The sequence below is a fragment of the Scyliorhinus torazame genome, chromosome 15 (genome assembly GCF_047496885.1).
Source record: "Scyliorhinus torazame isolate Kashiwa2021f chromosome 15, sScyTor2.1, whole genome shotgun sequence".
In the NCBI taxonomy this organism is placed as follows: Eukaryota; Metazoa; Chordata; class Chondrichthyes; order Carcharhiniformes; family Scyliorhinidae; genus Scyliorhinus; species Scyliorhinus torazame.
This window is the reverse complement of record NC_092721.1, coordinates 102,877,883-102,894,766: the sequence shown is the minus strand read 5'-3', so window position 1 is coordinate 102,894,766 and position 16,884 is coordinate 102,877,883. Positions and strand designations below refer to the sequence as shown.

Genomic DNA, 16,884 nt, shown 5'->3' with positions numbered 1-16,884 from the left:
ATCAACAACAAAACAAGAGCACAAGGTTAGCACCAATCTTGACATAATAAATTATATTTCCTCATTCTGGATTTCTATTCTCTTAAAATTACAAAAGCAGCATCCAGAATATCTTGGGAATATTCTTTCCTCTTAATATTTCAACCTCTTACACAAAATCTTGATATGCTCAGGACTTTCAAACATTTCATTTACACCACAGGTCTTATGAAACATATCTGGCTTTATTATTTGTAAATCCACAAGGTGTTGCAAAAGTATGAGAAATCTGCATCCAAATATCAATTACAATGTATTATTTATATTCAGTAAAGAATTTTATAAGTGTACAATTCAAATGGCTGATAGTGAGAAATATTAAGGCAATAATTCAAACCCAGTGCATGCTGAACTGTTTCCGCATGAAGGATATGTGAGAAACACTTTGCAGTTGGCACTGCCATAAAGTATACAGTGCACAGTTCCCATTTCTTTGAGAATTCCTCCTTATGACAGTTTACAACAGGGTAAGAAAACAGTATGTAGGCAAAGGACTTGTATTTATATAGCATATTGTATTCAAATGCATTCCAAAGAATAATATTGCGCTCTCATTTAAAGGCAAGATGCTCAATTTGATTTCCCCTCCCCCGCATTTACAGCATGCTGAGGGGTTGCAGTGGGTGGGTGAAGAGCACACAAAGATACATTACCAATTTGGGATTGGGATCAGAACTTTTCCTGTTTGCGCATTGGAGATACAGGGAATATAGAAATAATTTCACTAGAAGCCAGTAGGATATGCGGACCAATGTTCTATTTCTGACATGTTTGGGTAGTGCTCAAATTTGCATTCTTACTTTCCCTCCAATTTGTTTATGCAAAAGTATCTCGTATCGGTACTATACAAACCTATAGATAATTTTCCATGGCCACATCATTAAAAGAATGAACATCCGTGGGAGGAGAGACAAAGTACTTTGTTCAAAGTACTCACAAATGTAGCTTCCTCTACTGTAAATATATGTCAGAAGAGAGCAACATTCGGCTTGGATACAATGCCTCTTGTTCAAACTGTCGGAATTTGTGTTTTGCTCATGTACATAAAGAATGGCTACTTGAATGATAGAAAACTGACAATACTCAGGGAATCACACACCCAACATGAGTCACTGCTTTTGAAGCACATGAAAATACTGATATCATAGACATCATGCACAAAATAATTTCATATTATATTAAAATCTAAAGTTATACAAGTGCCAGCCTCAATACCCAGATTGCGACAAGCAGTTAACAGAAGCTGTATAATCAAATGCTGCTACTTTAAAATTCTGGCAAAAAATCATCAACCTATAATGTTAACTGTTTCTTCAGCACAAAGGCTGCTTGACCTGTTGAGTAGTCCCAGCATTTTCCATTTTATTTCAGTCGTGTTCAGTTAGCTGCCAACATTTTATGATCAAACTCATGTCTTTCATTCCCATCATACTGAAAATTTGGTTTATAGTACAGGTTTGTCAACCTCATGAAACATGTAAACTAACAAACGCTTAAATTAAAGAATCACTTATGCTAAAATCAGCAGGTTGTACGCAATGCATAGTAATGTACGTAATTTACATCATGTGTTGATGGTACCTCCATTTTCCACCTTGGGAGATGATAAATGAGGTAAAGTAGCCACAAGCATTATTATGAAGATGGCAATTGTCAACAGGCAGTCAAATATGCCTTTTGGCCTAGTAGAGTAAAAGTAAAGTCGCCATAGTCCCAGATGACCATAGGCTGCTTTCCCCTTTTGAGGGGGAGCTGACTTGTGGCGATTTAACCGGAGGATCACCACACCTCAGGCACAAGGCAAGGTTGAGAAAGGTCTTCATGATGGCCTAGTACAGTTTATTTGGAATTGTCATGTGTACCGAGGTACAGTGAAAAGTATTGTTCTGCGTACAGTCCAGACAGATCGTTCCATACATGAAATAAAACATATGGCATATGACAGATACACAATGTAAATACAGGGTCACAGACATCAGGTGAAGCATACAGTGTGAAGTACTACTCAATAGAGAAGGTGCGTGGAGAGATCAGTTCAGTCCATAAGAGGGTCATTCAGGAGTCTGGTAACAGCGGGGTAGAAGATTTTGTGTGTGAAAATCAAGCCAGACTATAGTTTAAATTTTGAGCTAATATTAAGAATTTAAGACACTTTAAAACCATAATATTAACAATTACCCTTGCTTAACTCTACACTGAACTAGTGAGTCAAGGGGTTTCTTCTTTGGGCTCTTTGCATTATCTGTCTGGATAGAATTGGCTCTGCCGTCTGCAAACATAAAGGGCGCAATTCTCCCATCGGGTGTCTTAAGCGTCGACGCCGGAGTGAAATTCAGAGTGTTTCACTCCGGCGTCGGAGCCCGCTCCCAGCCCCCTATTCTCCCGCCCCTGGGGGGCTAGGAGCGGCGTTGCATCATTTATGTGCGCCGGGCCTTGGTGCCGCGTAAAAGCAGCGCCGCGTAAATGACGTCAACCGCACATGCGCGGGTTGGCCGGCGCAAACCCCGCATGCACGGTTGCCATCCTCCCCGCGGCCGCCCCGCAAGTTGGCGGATCGATCTTGCGGGGCAGCGGAGGAAAGGAGGTCCTCCATCAGAGAGGCCGACCCGCCGATCAGTGGGCACCAATCGCGGGCCAGACCCCTTTTGAGCCCCCCCCACCCACGGTGCAGGAATCCCCCTCGCCTCCCCCCCCCCCGCCCCCAGCGTTCCCGCGCTGTTCCCGCCGGCAGCGACCAGGTGTGGATGGCACCGGCGGGAACATGTCGTGTTAGGCAGGCCGCTCGGCCCATCCAGGCCGGAGAATCGCCGCTCGCCCATTACCAACGGCAAGCGGCGATTCTCCCAGCGGCCAGCTGTGATTCGTGCCGGTTTTGGGGGGGGGGGGGAATCACGTGCGGGCGTCGGGACAGCGTGGCGGGACTCGCGCGGCGCCCGGGCGATTTCTCCCACCCGGCGTGGGGGGGGGGGGGGGGGGGGTAGAGAGAATTCCGCCCCTGATCACTGATGTCTCGTTCAGTTGTAAAGAATAATAAAGCTAATGTCAAATCAGCAGAAAACAGTAATGGCACATGTAAAGCATCAAATTTTATCTGCGCATCAAATGATCAACTTTATTCTAGTGCTGGGAAATGGTTTTTTTTACTCTCAGTTTACAACCTCAGAGTGTCAGCAACATTGGATAATTGTCTAGAGTAGGCCATTAGAATAAGAGGGGAGGGAAATAAGACAAAGGATATGGTGCCACGGGAGGGAGGAACACGGATAATAGAATGTAAAAACATTAATCACCTTGATCCTGTTCCACTATTCTGTTAGATCATGGTTATGTGGATCCCAACTCCATTTACCCACCTCTACCTTTTTCATTATTTTGTTTAGAGAATATCTATCAAATTCAGTTTTGAAAGTTTCAACTGACACAGTAACCATAGTTTTTTGGGAGAGAGATCTTCAGGTTTTCACCGTTTTATGTGCAACAATTCCACTTCTAAATGGCTTTACTCGAATTTTAAATTTATGTCAATGCGTTCCACCAGAGGAAATAGTTGTGTGTGTCTACCATACTGAAATCACTACACTGGTCCCCCCTCCTCCTATCCTACTGAAATCGCTCCACAGGTTTTCTCCCCCCTCCCCAAACATCTCAACTCAAATGGACTACAAATCAAGTTTAAGCAGCTTGTCCACAACTTAAGCCTTTTAAACCTGGTATCATTCTGGGGTACCTACGTCGGACTCCCAAGACCAGTATACCTTTAGTGAATTTGTGCTCAAAACTGAATGCAGAGTCTGATAAGGTTAAGTACAATTGCTGCACGACTTCATCCCTTTTGAATTGCAATCCTTTTGAGATAAAGGCTAATATTCCATTTGTTTAATTTAATACTTTTATTCCCTGTGCATTAACATTTAGTGATCTGTGCACATGGACACTCAAAATCTTTTTGCTCCTCAACTGTCACTAGACACTCACCATGAAGAAAATTGTCTGCTCTGTCGTATTTGGATCCGAAGTACATGGCCTCACAACTATCCATAATGAAGTCCAAATGCCAACTCATTCAATCTATGTCCCAATGAAATGTCTTGCTTTAATCTATACACCATATTGTACTTCCTAACAATGTCATTTGCAAACGTGAATATACATCTCCTTATTCCTTCACCTATGGCAAAAGTAAGGCTTTAGTATGGATCCTTGGGGGGAAATGCCACATCATGCCCTGCCAATCAGAGAACATTGTCCGGTCACTTTCTTCCTCCCAGTGTCACATTTGGAGAGGAGTACCCTCTCCAAGTTAGAATCAATAAGACGTCTTCTAACTTCAGCATAACTATTTGCTCAGCCCGAGCATGGGACAACCCCCAGCTAAGTACACCCTACTCACAGTATTGAAATGAAAATTGCTTATTGTCACAAGTAGGATTCAAATGAAGTTACTGTGAAAATCCCCTAGTCGCCACATTCCGCCGCCTGTTCGGGGAGGCTGGTACGGGAATTGAACCGTGCTGCTGGCCTGCCTTGGTCTGCTTTCAAAGCCAGCGATTTAACCCTGTGCTAAACCAGCCCCATCCCCTACCTGCACACGACTCTCTGCACCGCAGCAACCCGTCCCCCCCACCCACCCACCAAATTTCCTGGAGTAGACCCCCACCCATCGTGGCACAACCACCCCTGATGCTTGAATTCCCCCCTTATGTCTGGCTCCCTCTACATCAACCCCCCTCCCAATGTCTGACCCCAACTTGTGTCTGACTCCCACGTCCAACACCAAACAGTCTCCATCCCAGGCACTTACCTTCTCCCTAGCCTGTTATATTCAACGGGGCATTTAAAGTAACCTGCTTTACAGCAGCTAGTGCCGTTAGAAAAAAGGAGGGTCCATGTCCTCCCTTTGCTCTGCCTTTTTTACACTTAGACTCTGGAGCCAGGAACCTGCTGTGCTGCTCAGGAATGTCAGACAAAGCAGGTGCTCACAAATTATCGTAAGTCAGTACGGAGTGACAACTAACACATGCCATAAGGTTGTCTCCAACTCCCTGTACCCCAATTTTTGCTAATAATCTTGCGCAGAACCGTATCAAATTCCTTCTGTATGTCCAGATCAACAACATTCATAGGCATTCCCCTATTCACTATATTATTGGTCACCTCAATAAATTCAGCAAAATTAGTCAGGCATTCTGTAAAAGGTTCATGCACTGCGAACTGTCCTGAAACAGTGGTATTCCCAAGATACTCCCAGGAATCACTAGAATACAACCAACTTGGACCAACTTTCTTAAAATTACGGTCTTAAAATTCGTTACATTGAAAGGTTTACTGCAAGTTGAACTATTTTTTCCATTTCAGTCAATCAATATCAACTTGCATCTGGCATATTTGTAGCAAATACAGTTGGACAATAAAAAAGGATTCCACTACAAAACAAGTGAAAACATTTTTGATATCATTGATATTCATTTTTCTGACAAATCCTGTGCAGCTTCAGCTTTTTGAAAGAATCAAAACTTTTGAAGACCGATACTGTACAAATGGTCAAATAGATCACTGTTGGTAGCAAAGCCTTTCCAATGTTGAAAAAAGATTGAGGTAACATAACACCTTACCTACAACAGCTTATCTTTTTTATTAAATAATGCAGAGTTATTATATCCATGCACAGGAATTTTGGAATCAAGAGATGTAACTTGGACCTAGCTGGTAACAAAATTTCAGTGAAAGCTGCTCTTTATTTGAAAATCCACCAAATTTTCTCCTAACATACATTTTTCTTTTAAACAAAATATATTCTGCAAAGACAATGCAGCAAAATTTTGCAAAGTTCATGTACTGAATTGCCTTAAGCTCCAACTGTCCTTCACACCACTAATGTGAACAGAGTTTATGTTATATACAGTGAAGCACCGATCAACAGTGCTTTGTGTTACTCTTTATCTTGCTTTACTTTTTAAAAAAATTCTACACAAACTATTCCCTCATATCCAACTTTGTGTAAACAAGTCTTCTCAGAACCAATCAAATGAAGACACCATGTGTGGACATTTAAACAAATATTTCTAGTGTTCTGAGATCTGCATATGATTTGAAGTCCTATGGAGGTAGAGGATCTTTGTGAACTGAAGGCAATTCTTTACATTCTAGTCAGGAAAGGCAGCATTAAACTTGGATGTAAAATAATGACATGCTGAGCATAGAAAGGCCTTCCCATTTCCGCTAATGCCAAAATATAAAAGTAGTGCTTTGCAAGTCAATAACTGTTCCATTGCAAAATCCTAGGCACAGAATTAACTACATTGATTAATACATTATTCATTCTAAGTCCCATACAAATGCAAGATTGTGATTCTGCCTACAAATAATTGTACAAGGGATAAGTAAACTGATTTGTAGAATATTTAGTGCTCCATCTTTCATTAACTGCATTTCCCATTCAAACTCATGTTTTCATCCAACTGGTGAACCATGCACATCCATATTAATCCTCACAGGAAGCATCCGATGCAATAGTGTTACTTAATCTGATGGTCATAAATAAATACAAACATAGTACACAAGGAATGTCTACTGCAAATTTGAATAAAAAGTAAAATTCTGAATTAATAATTTTAGCATGATTATTTTGTGATGAAAGAAAAACTGATGCTTGGTGAACATAGAAAAGTTACACAATTTACTGCTGCTTTTCAAAGAATACCTCACCAAATCCTGATAAGTTACAATCCAGCAGCTCTTACCATATGTCTTCGCAAATCTTACTCGTTCTTCAAGCCGTCATTTCTAAATCAATGAAAGTTTCATTCAGCATGAGAACATAATTCTTTGCTGCATTGTAGAGCATTATTGGTTGGAACAATTTAAAATCTTGGTTGAATCAGTCATCACCCAGTCAAAATAAGCTTTTTCATCTGCTGCTGAAGTTTGTACATCAACATTTGCTTTCCAAAAAGCCTTTCCACTTGGTCAATCCGCCATTTTCTTTATTATCCATACTGAGATCATCCTGATGGAAGATAGTTTCACAAACAGCGAGCATTTTGCATGAAGAATAAAATTTGCTGCTCAGCACTCATCTTCTCAGAATGGATCCATTTGATGCCATTACATAAACTGTATCTGGAAAAAAGGCAAAACAGAAAACAGTAGCAGATAAGAACTATTAGGCAAACCAGGTTTCTGTACAGTAAAACAGTACCTTGAATATTTCTTAAAAATAACATTAAAGTCCAGACTAAAAATATAAATTTATCAAAAAAACCAATCAATTTTTGAATGACAAATCAGTTTTAACATACAAGATATGAATACCCTGCTCAGGATATATGTTGATCAGTGTAGTGCAAAATTATACAGGCAATTTGTGAAAGAAGAAAATGAAAGAAGTTACAGATAGGCCCAAAAATGAATTAATAGCAAGAACTTAAGGCTTCAAATGGTCTTCATTAATAAAAAGTGAACTGCATTATGGACGAATTTTTGGATAGACAACTGCACAAAGTCAGAGTTACAAATATTCTCTGTTAATTGTTCTCTAGATCAAGAGACACCACTGCATCAATAGATGGCACTATGTGTATTTGAAAATCTTAATTTTTGCACAATTTATAAGACACATTTGAAGTTTTTTCTAGTTGTTGGTCAGTGGAAAACTAAGCAACCTACATTTTGAATTAACTAACAGGGCCCACTTTTGCAATAATTAGTTTGTTGGGCTATTAATTCCACAAACAAAAAAGCTGCAAGCCAACCAATGCACTTAACAAACCATACACAGGAGTAAACTAACCTGTATTGTAAAAGACATTACAAATCTCTACAAAGCGCAAGTGCACCACGATATCCATGCAATAGGATTGTTTTGGCATAATTGTGTGGAATAACCAAGTACTACAACAGCACTGCTATCGTAGCTGGCTTTGTTTGATGGTTTTTAGGTACCATCTGAAAACTGCTCAACATACCATACACAAAATATTCACACACTTATTACTCCATGAATACCTGGTCTGTTCTACAAGAAGTCCTTGAGAGAGAGCTCTGCAAACGGATCCTTTCCAGGAGCTCTAGGAGGACTTTGATTAGAAGGGCTCGAGGCTGTAGGCAACTATTTCAGAAAGCGAAGAAAGAAAGTGAAAGCAGAAAATGCGAAGAATAGAACATAAGAATTCAGTGACAGCAATGCAGAAACTGGTATTTTAGCAATGACAGCCACATTTATAAGCATTCAATTTTTGTGCAAGAGTAGCTATGCAGATTAACTTTCAAAATTCATTATTGCAGTTTAGGAACTAAGAGGTTAGAAACTAATTTTTAAACAGAATGATTTGAATTTAAGAGAAAGGTGTTAGCACAGAAGTGAGATTAATCAAACTATTAGTGTAAATTATATATGTAATGCTGTTCATTTCCTGACTAAATCTATCAAAACATGTACCAATGGACACTTCGAATTTAATATCTGATGGTTTGAAATGCATGAACTGTTAATTTTTAATAATTTGATGCACATAATTTAAGAGGGGGAAGGGTATTTAAATGGCACAATATTTTTTTCAAATTTATTTCTAATTAAGAGGCAATTTAGCGTGGCCAATCCACCTCCCCTGCACACCTTTGGGTTATGGAGTTGAGACCCACAGACACGGGGAGAATGTGCAAACGACACATGGACAGTGACCCGGGGCCAGGATCAAACCCAGGTCCTCGGCACCATGAGGCAGCTGTGCCAACCACTGCACCACCATGCCGCCCGCCCCTTAAATAGCACAATATACCATGCCAGGAAAATCATGAAGTGACACTATGCATCTCCCTAGAAGGAGGGATGATGGGGAAATAAAATTGAAGAGATACTAGCTACTGTGCATCATTTTGACTACAAAATGTTTTGTGGTGCAGGAGGAGACAATCAAACAGGAATGTTATGTGGAAGATTTCTAACAAAAGCAATTAATGCTATATAAACTGATAAAAATAAAAGGATCAGTATCTGTTTGAGGATGGTTTTGAAAGAAATACAAATAGACCAAAGCAACAATGACTTGCAATTACGTAGCTCCTTTAACACTGAAAAGAGTCTCAAGAGCTTTACAAGTTGTAATGAGAAACAAAAATTGATCTTGAGCTAAAACCAGAATAAAAAGCTTGGTCAAATAGGGTTTTGAAGGTGATAAAGGAGGGAGGGATGGAAAGCCTGAGCAATTTTGGAGGAAACTTTGCATAGGGATAGAGTGGGTGAAGACAAGACTCTCAATCGTGAGGCAAATTAAATAAAATGATTTGCAAGGTGGGTTGGACGGTTAGATATTGAGGGGCTGACATAGGTGAAACCATTTAGAAATGAAAACACAGGGATGAAATATTTTATATTAAAGCATTAGAGTAGCAGGAGACACCATGGGCCCGATTCTCCGCTCCTGCGCCGGTTGGGAGAATCCCCTGGCACCCCATTTTTCCCCGCGACACCAGTCCGACGCCCTCCCGCGATTCACCCAAGCGGCAAGAACGGCCCCATCGAGTTTTGCACGGCGCAGGCCGGAGAATCGCCCGGGACACCCAAAATGGCGATTCTCCGCTACACCCACTATTCTCCAGCCCGGATGGGCCGATCGGCCTGCCCAAAACGACGGCTTCCCGCCGGCGCCATCCACACCTGGTCGCTGCCGGCGGGAACAGCGCAGGAATGCTGGGGGGGCAGCCTGTGGGGGGGGGGATGGCCTGTTGGGTGGGGGGGGGGGGGGGGGGGTATGGCCTGTTGGGGGGGGGGGGGGGGGGTTATTTCACCGGGGTAGGACTCAAAAGGGGTCTGGCCCGCGATCGGTGCCCACCGATCGGCGGGCCGGCGTCTCTGAAGGAGGACCTCCTTTCCTCCGCGCCCCGCAAGATTCTTCCGACATCTTCTTGCGGGGCGGCCTCGGGGAGGACGGCAACCACGCATACGCAGTTTGGCGCCGGCCAACCGGCGCATGCGCGGGTGACGCCAGTTACGCCTTTTACGTGGTGCCAATGCCCGGCGCACGCTGACGACGCTGCTTTCGCAACACGCCCCCAGAGTTTCTCACGGCCCCGATCCTAGCCCATTTTCGGGCCCTGAATCAGTCGAGATCGGGGCCGTTTCGCGCCGTCGTGAACCTCGACGGCGTTCACGACGGCGTGGGCACTTAGTCGCAGGAGCGGAGAATCGCGCCCCATAGCTCAGGAAGGACAGAAATGATGGGTGAACAAGTATGGGCAGGAAAGTTTAAAATGAGCTGAACTTCAAAGGATGGGAGGTCAGCCAGCGGCTGGACAGCACTGAAATTGTCAAGTTTGAAATTGTCAATCTTGTAAGGGGTCTAGTTTGAGGGCTATGGTGACGGCAGCGTTGTCAATGGCTCCGAGTAGGTATTCAAGGAGCCCGGTGGTACAGTCCACAGTGAGGATATGGAATCAGTTGAGGAGGAATTTTAGGGTGGAAGGGATGTCGGTGCTAACACCGCTGTGAGAGAATCATGAGTTTGAGCCGGGGTGGGGGGGGGATGGATAGTGTATACAGGAGGTGGAGGGATGTAGGGCTGGTCAAGGTGAGGCATCTGTATTTGGAGGAAGGGTTCGCCAGTCTGGAGGAGCTAAGGGAGAGGATAGAGCTGCCGAGGTGGAGGGAGTTCAGGTATCTGCAGGTTAGGGACTTTGTGCGAAAGGTCTGGAGGGGATTAGCCTAGGTTGCCGGGATACACCCTGCTGGAGCGACTGCTGCTCCTGCATGTGGAAGGGGAGGGAAGAATTGGGGATATATACATGTCTGGGGGAGCATGGAGGCGAGTGGGTGGTGACGATCAAGGAAAAATGGGAAGCAGAGTTGGGAAGGGAGATCAATTGGAGAGCATGGAGTGAGGCACTGCGTAGGGTAATCAGGACCTTCTCATGTGCAAGGATGACCCTGACACAGTTTAAGGTAGTGCACAGGGTGCATATGACTCGGGCGAGAATGAGTGGGTAGCAGTTGAGTGTGAGAGGTGTGGGCAGGGGCCAGCAATCACAGGTACATGTTTTGGGGTTGCGAAAAATTGTGAAGACTCTGGGCGGGAGTGTTTGCAGTATTAGCCAGGATAGTGGAGGAGGAGGTGGATCCGAACCCTTTGGTGGCAATATTTGAGGTCTCAGAGAAGCCGGAGCACATGGAGAGGAGGAAGGCCGATGGCTTCACCTCTCTGATTGCACGGCGGCGAATTTTGCTGGAGTGGTGGTCGGCATCGCCACCGGGGGTAGTGGTTTGGTTGGGTGACCTGTACGACTTCCTGCGATTAGAGAAGATAAAGTATGAGTTAAGGGGCTCTACAGGGGGGTTTGAAGAAAGGTAGGGGATGTTTGTGACCGTGTTTGAGGGGCAAGAGGGAGGGGGGGGGTGAAAAAGAGGAAAAATCTGTACAGACTGTATGTTTGATTGTAGGGAAGCATGTTTCCTGGGGTGTTTGTTCACTGTAACCGGTTTTGATAATAAAATATATATATTTTTTAAAAGGTTGAAATTGTCAAGTCTGAAAGTGACACGTCACAACCAAGAGATTCAGCAGATAGGATGCTGGGGATAGGTGGGAGAAAGAGCAGAATTAGTAGCAAGGTTACAGACTTTGTTGCAGAATCCAAAGACGAGCTCTTCAATCTTTGTAGTGTTTAACTGAAGAAAATTGCAGCTCATCCAAGATTGGCACAGAATCAGTGGGAGAAGCCGAGAGAGGTGGCGGAGATACAAACAGGCATCATGTGGAAGCTGAACCACTTTGGATGACGACAAGAAGCCTCCATATAGTTGAAAAAAGGGGAGGGGACTTTAGAGGTAACAATGCGGATGGGTGGAAAGGGATTCCTCGAGATGCAATGGTTATGGTTGACAGGCAACAGTGCGGTCTTACTGAGCTGGACAACAGAGGAGTGGCGATGAAGGAATATGGTGTGGTTCCACACCAAGGCAGTCATGAGGTTCAAATTGTGGGAAAGAGGAGTATGAATTCAGGAAACAAAATTCTGAAGGGTTTTGAAAGAAAGGGAGAGGAGAGAGAGGTCAAAGGTGATGAAAGGGAGTAGGTTATAGTAGCTGTCTGCAAAGAGGGAGCTAGTTCCAGAGGAGAAAAAAGCATTTACAATCTAATCCACCATGGCAACCAGGAAGGAATGTTTAGTGATCAACAATTTAGTGGAATGGAATCATGGAACAGGAAGTGGGTCACAGCAATCATCCACTCCGCACAATATAATGGCTCCTGTGCTGCAAGTTTGTAATTTTGTCACTTGTATGTAATTGATCATGTGAATAGTGCATATTGTAAAATTGATTACTTTCCAGAATTGAGGAAGACATCTTTAGACTTTCCCTTGCAGCTATTATTGAGCAGTTTGTTTCAACATTAACAGTTTGGCCAAGATCCATGGCAGTTCAAATCCATTTGGTCTCTGAAGGGAATTAATTTTGTAGGCCAATTGATCATTTTTAATTCGTCAGCTTATATTTTAATCTTAGTTTCAGGAAGAAATGTTTTATTGTGGAGAACTTAAAGACAAACGCATAACTGCAATCCGTGGTACATGTTAGCACCATCTATCAGTAGCTCACTATACATTGTTTCATTCACCATTTACGAATTATATCACAAAGTTAACCCCATAATTTAATCAAACTTTGTGGTTGCAACACAGAAATCTCTGCAGAAGTAGGGCACTGTAGAAATTAAAAGCTAAACTTGTATCTGCCACAATGTGGAGCCTGTAATGTCCCTCAGCGCACTGCTTAGTTAAGAATGGTGTTACATTTATACATTTCATGAAACATCAAACAAAACTATGACCAGAATCCATACCTCAGCAACAAGCATGTAAATGCATTGACATAAAAGGCCATCTGTTATGAGCAAAATCTTTACGTTAATTAAGGGATCCTAGAGGGCAGCAGGGTGGCGCAGTGGTTAGCATCGCTGCCTCATGGCGCTGAGATCCCAGGTTCAATCCCGGTTCTGGGTCACTGTCCGTGCAGAGTTTGCACATTCTCCCAGTGTCTGCGTGGGTTTCACCCCCACAACCCAAATTGTGCAGGGTAGGTGGATTGGCCATGCTAAATATCTCTTTAATTGGAAAAAATGAATTGGGTATTCTAAATTTAAAAAAATAAGTGATCCTAGAACTAGGCTTCCTAAATTATATACAAGTCAATCTACAATTCAAATTATAAACGTAGAACATCTTAACAATCTATTCTTGTGAGGTGATTAAATGGACTTCAAACATACTGGGACACAACTAAACTTAGAAGCTTTCCCAGGAAGAACAAAAATAAGGCCAACTTAGCTTGGTTTGATCTTGCCAACTGTGTGAATGAGCAAATTTAATATAAACCAAATGAACTAGAAACTTGACAATATTTAATACACTGATATGGGTAATACAAGACCATTGCCAGCATCCTTCTTTAATAGCACAGGCTTTGAAGTAAGACAGCACTGAGATGCTTAAATGCAATTACCAAACTCTAATTATGCCGTTGATAAAGACCATGTATAATTGAGCTATATAGGACACAAGGTCCCTGGTCTGTGATGAATAAACTGATGTCAACCAGGATGGCTCATCTCAAGGGAAAAATAGTCATTTCTACTGCTGATCATAATCCTGGCCATTGCTGGGAAGTGCCCTTTTTTGGAATCGGCTGTGATATTGTCCATCATTAAACAACTTAAGTATGCAGGCTCCAGCATGAACAAGACTGCTTGGATAAGTTATTGGAGGTTGACTGGTGCGAATAGAACTGTACACATCAGGAGTTGGTGTATTTAAGAAATCACTAAAAGACAAAAGAAAGTAAGGAACTGGAACAAAAATAATCAATCGTATAAAAGGTGTTTCTGCAGGAAACCTTTTGAAAACTTCAGTGGCACATAAACATCCAGTTCTGCTACTATAGCATGCCCCTGTTGTCCGTCTCAGAAATGCCACTGGGAGAGGAATAGTATTCAGAACATTGGCAAATCAGTGTTGGGCTTGCATATTTAAATTGGGAGTTGCAGGAGGTCAATTACACACCTTGTTGCAGCAAGGATAAGACTCCAAAATGGATCAAAACAAAAACCAGTAGGGAAGGAGAATAAATGTTATTTGCACCATACCAGCAAGACGACAGCCAGGAAAAAGTTTAACACTTAGTACCCCCGCAGCAGTTAATATAGTCAATCCCATCCCATCATCAAGACAATGACTTGCACCTCTATTGTGTTTATAGTCTATAAAAATATACTCTTCTCACCCCACCTAATTTCCCCAATCTTCTTCAAACTCATTTCCCCTCCATTGAGTCCTGCCTATCCCTGCCTAACCCTCAGGAATAGTAAACCTTCAGTTGGGGGAGGGGTAGTAGTAGGGGGTGACCAGGGGTTGGGGAATGGCATAAAGGTAAACCACCTTGCTGCACACCACACTGACCACCCATCGTGGCCCGTGGTTGCGTAGAGCGACATGGCCGTAGGGTGCACCCACCCAATCCACCATCTCACCACCAACGCCCAAAGTACCCTCACAGACTTTGGTGCACAGGTGCAACCGCACCGTCACAGAGGCCCTATATGCCCGGTCAGCACAATATAACAGCTTAAATGTGGACCGAGGCAGCGGGGTTCACCACCATCGCTGGGATGCCCCAGGTCCAGGGGTGATCGACTGGATGAATGTCCCCCTAGGAGCAGCGGCGCAAGAGGGGATGGTCTTCACAAACTGAAGGGATACCACTCCATGAACGTGCAACTGGTGTGTAACCACGATATGCACATCAGCACCTGATAGTCAGGCAGTGTGCTGGACGCCTTCATCCGGGCACACTGGATAGTTCCTGACACCTTCGAGTCACATCCCCCAGTGAGGGGTTGGCTCTTGGGCAACAGGGGTTATCAGCTGCAGTCGTGGCTGATGACGCCTATCGTGAGGCCACAGATCGACACGGACACCCGCTACAACAACGCCCATGCCACGACCAGAGCAGTGATCGAGCGGTGCTGCATCTGCCTAATGATTCGATCAGGTGCCTGGACCACTCTGGAGGTGTCCTCCAGTATGGAACTAGGAGAGTCCCCACATCATGGTCTGCTGCATCCTCCGCAATATTGCATGGCAGAGGGGCGACATGCTGGAGTAAGGGGATGAATCCCAGAGGGGATGGGTTGAGGGGGAGGGAGATTTTATTCTCTTTTGTCCTAATCATAGGCCTGTAAAAAAATTCTCCAATCACCACTTATTAACCATTTCAAAAACAGAAATGTGAGCATGCCAACATTATTGACATTTGCACAGAGCGGTGGCTACTGGCAGGCTGGGCACAGCAGAGTAGAGTCTGTGGGTTTACGCACACGTGCAGCCCAGTCCATTGTGCATGTGCAGACAGCCATCAGCAACCACTTTGTGTTGGCGAGAGACAGGGTTAAAACCTATATTTCTCATTTTGAATTCAAGAGAAAGTGCTTTTTTTGCTGATGAAAGGTCATCAACCTGAAACGTTAACTTTGTTCCTCTTTACAATGATGCTGCTCAATCCGCTGAATATTTTAGCATTTTCTGTTTTTATTTTGCTTTTGCATTATTGATAGTGCATCAGGTTCAAAGACGTCTCATATTACACAAAGTTACAAGTCACTGGTTTTCATTAAATCAAATTATGGAACATGATCTTCAAGAAAGTTAAAAATCCCAGACTTCTATGTGCTAAAAATGGAATTTGGCTTCTGTAAACCATTGGCAAATGGTCAAATTGCAACAAATAAATTGGCAGCAAGTTTTAAACAGTCAACTAATTCTTTCTTAATGTTAGTAGAAGTAACATGGTTCATATCAAATTACGAGACATCTTAGAAATAAAATGCTAAAATACCTGTGCTCCAGGTAAAGAACTAAAAGGGTTTGATGGCCTCATGACAGGTTGTGTGTACATCATTGTTTGTTGCGTCACCATAGGCATGGCTCCCATTGTAGGTGGCTATCGAGGAAAAAAAGCAATCAAAATTAATTTCAAACAACAGATTTTCTCCCCTACAACTAGATATACAAATTACTTGAATTTGGCAGTACTTAAAACACAGAAAGAGATTTTCATTGTGGCCCCGCAGTGTGCTTCTCAGTGGCGGGATCTCTGGTCCCACCCGTCAGTGGGGTTTCCCATTGAATTCACCCTCCGCCACCAGGAAACCTGCAGCGAGGATTTGCTGCTGGCAGGACCGGGAGGTCCCACTGGCGAGAACAGCCAGAAAATCCCCCCCCCCCCCTCCCCCTCCCATTGTTTATAGCTTAAATACTGCATTTCTTTTTTATTGCTTTTAATATTTGGAAAGTGCGACAATTTGTTTTCGTCCATTTAGTAATCTATCATGTGGTCTCCAACCTCTCAACTCCAGCCCTGGGGGTTCACAGCATTCCATTGCAATAATTATAAAACTTAATGAGTCAATATGCTAATTTACCCTACTCCAACTATATCTGACAGAATACAAAAATCCTTGTATCCCAACATGTGTTGCAAGTTGCATGAAACGGTTCTTGATATATCACTAATTTTCTCAAAGATGGGATATCTGAACACTGCCTGGGTGAAAAGGAGCCCACATATAGCAGAGAAGGAACGGGGAGGGAGGCCATTTACAGGAGGGGATATAGATTCCTCCCACACGGGTCAAACCAGGAGAACGGACCTGTCGAATCTCTCCTGAGAACTTGAGGGGGAACAGGGTTTCCCTCTCTGCCTAGGCGAACGTAACTGTAATTATAGATCAGGAACGATGTAAAGCGCCCTGGCAACAGTTGTAAATACATATGTAACATTTTGTGTAACTTGTATCA

At 43.2% G+C, this 16,884-nt stretch overlaps 1 protein-coding gene across 1 annotated transcript in view; it reads right to left on the bottom strand.

Moving 5' to 3' along the window:
• Nucleotides 1–5,647: 5,647 nt before the first annotated feature.
• The window catches only part of LOC140391319 (phosphatidylinositol-binding clathrin assembly protein-like), a 170,281-nt gene continuing 159,044 nt past the window's right edge, over nucleotides 5,648–16,884 (bottom strand). Inside the window, exons 19-21 of the mRNA XM_072475910.1 lie at nucleotides 15,923–16,027; nucleotides 8,044–8,146; nucleotides 5,648–7,158 (exon numbers count right to left, since the gene is read on the bottom strand). Of these exons, the coding sequence (XP_072332011.1) occupies nucleotides 8,054–8,146; nucleotides 15,923–16,027 (198 nt within the window). The 3' untranslated portion in view covers nucleotides 5,648–7,158; nucleotides 8,044–8,053. The remainder of the gene's footprint in view (nucleotides 7,159–8,043; nucleotides 8,147–15,922; nucleotides 16,028–16,884) is intronic.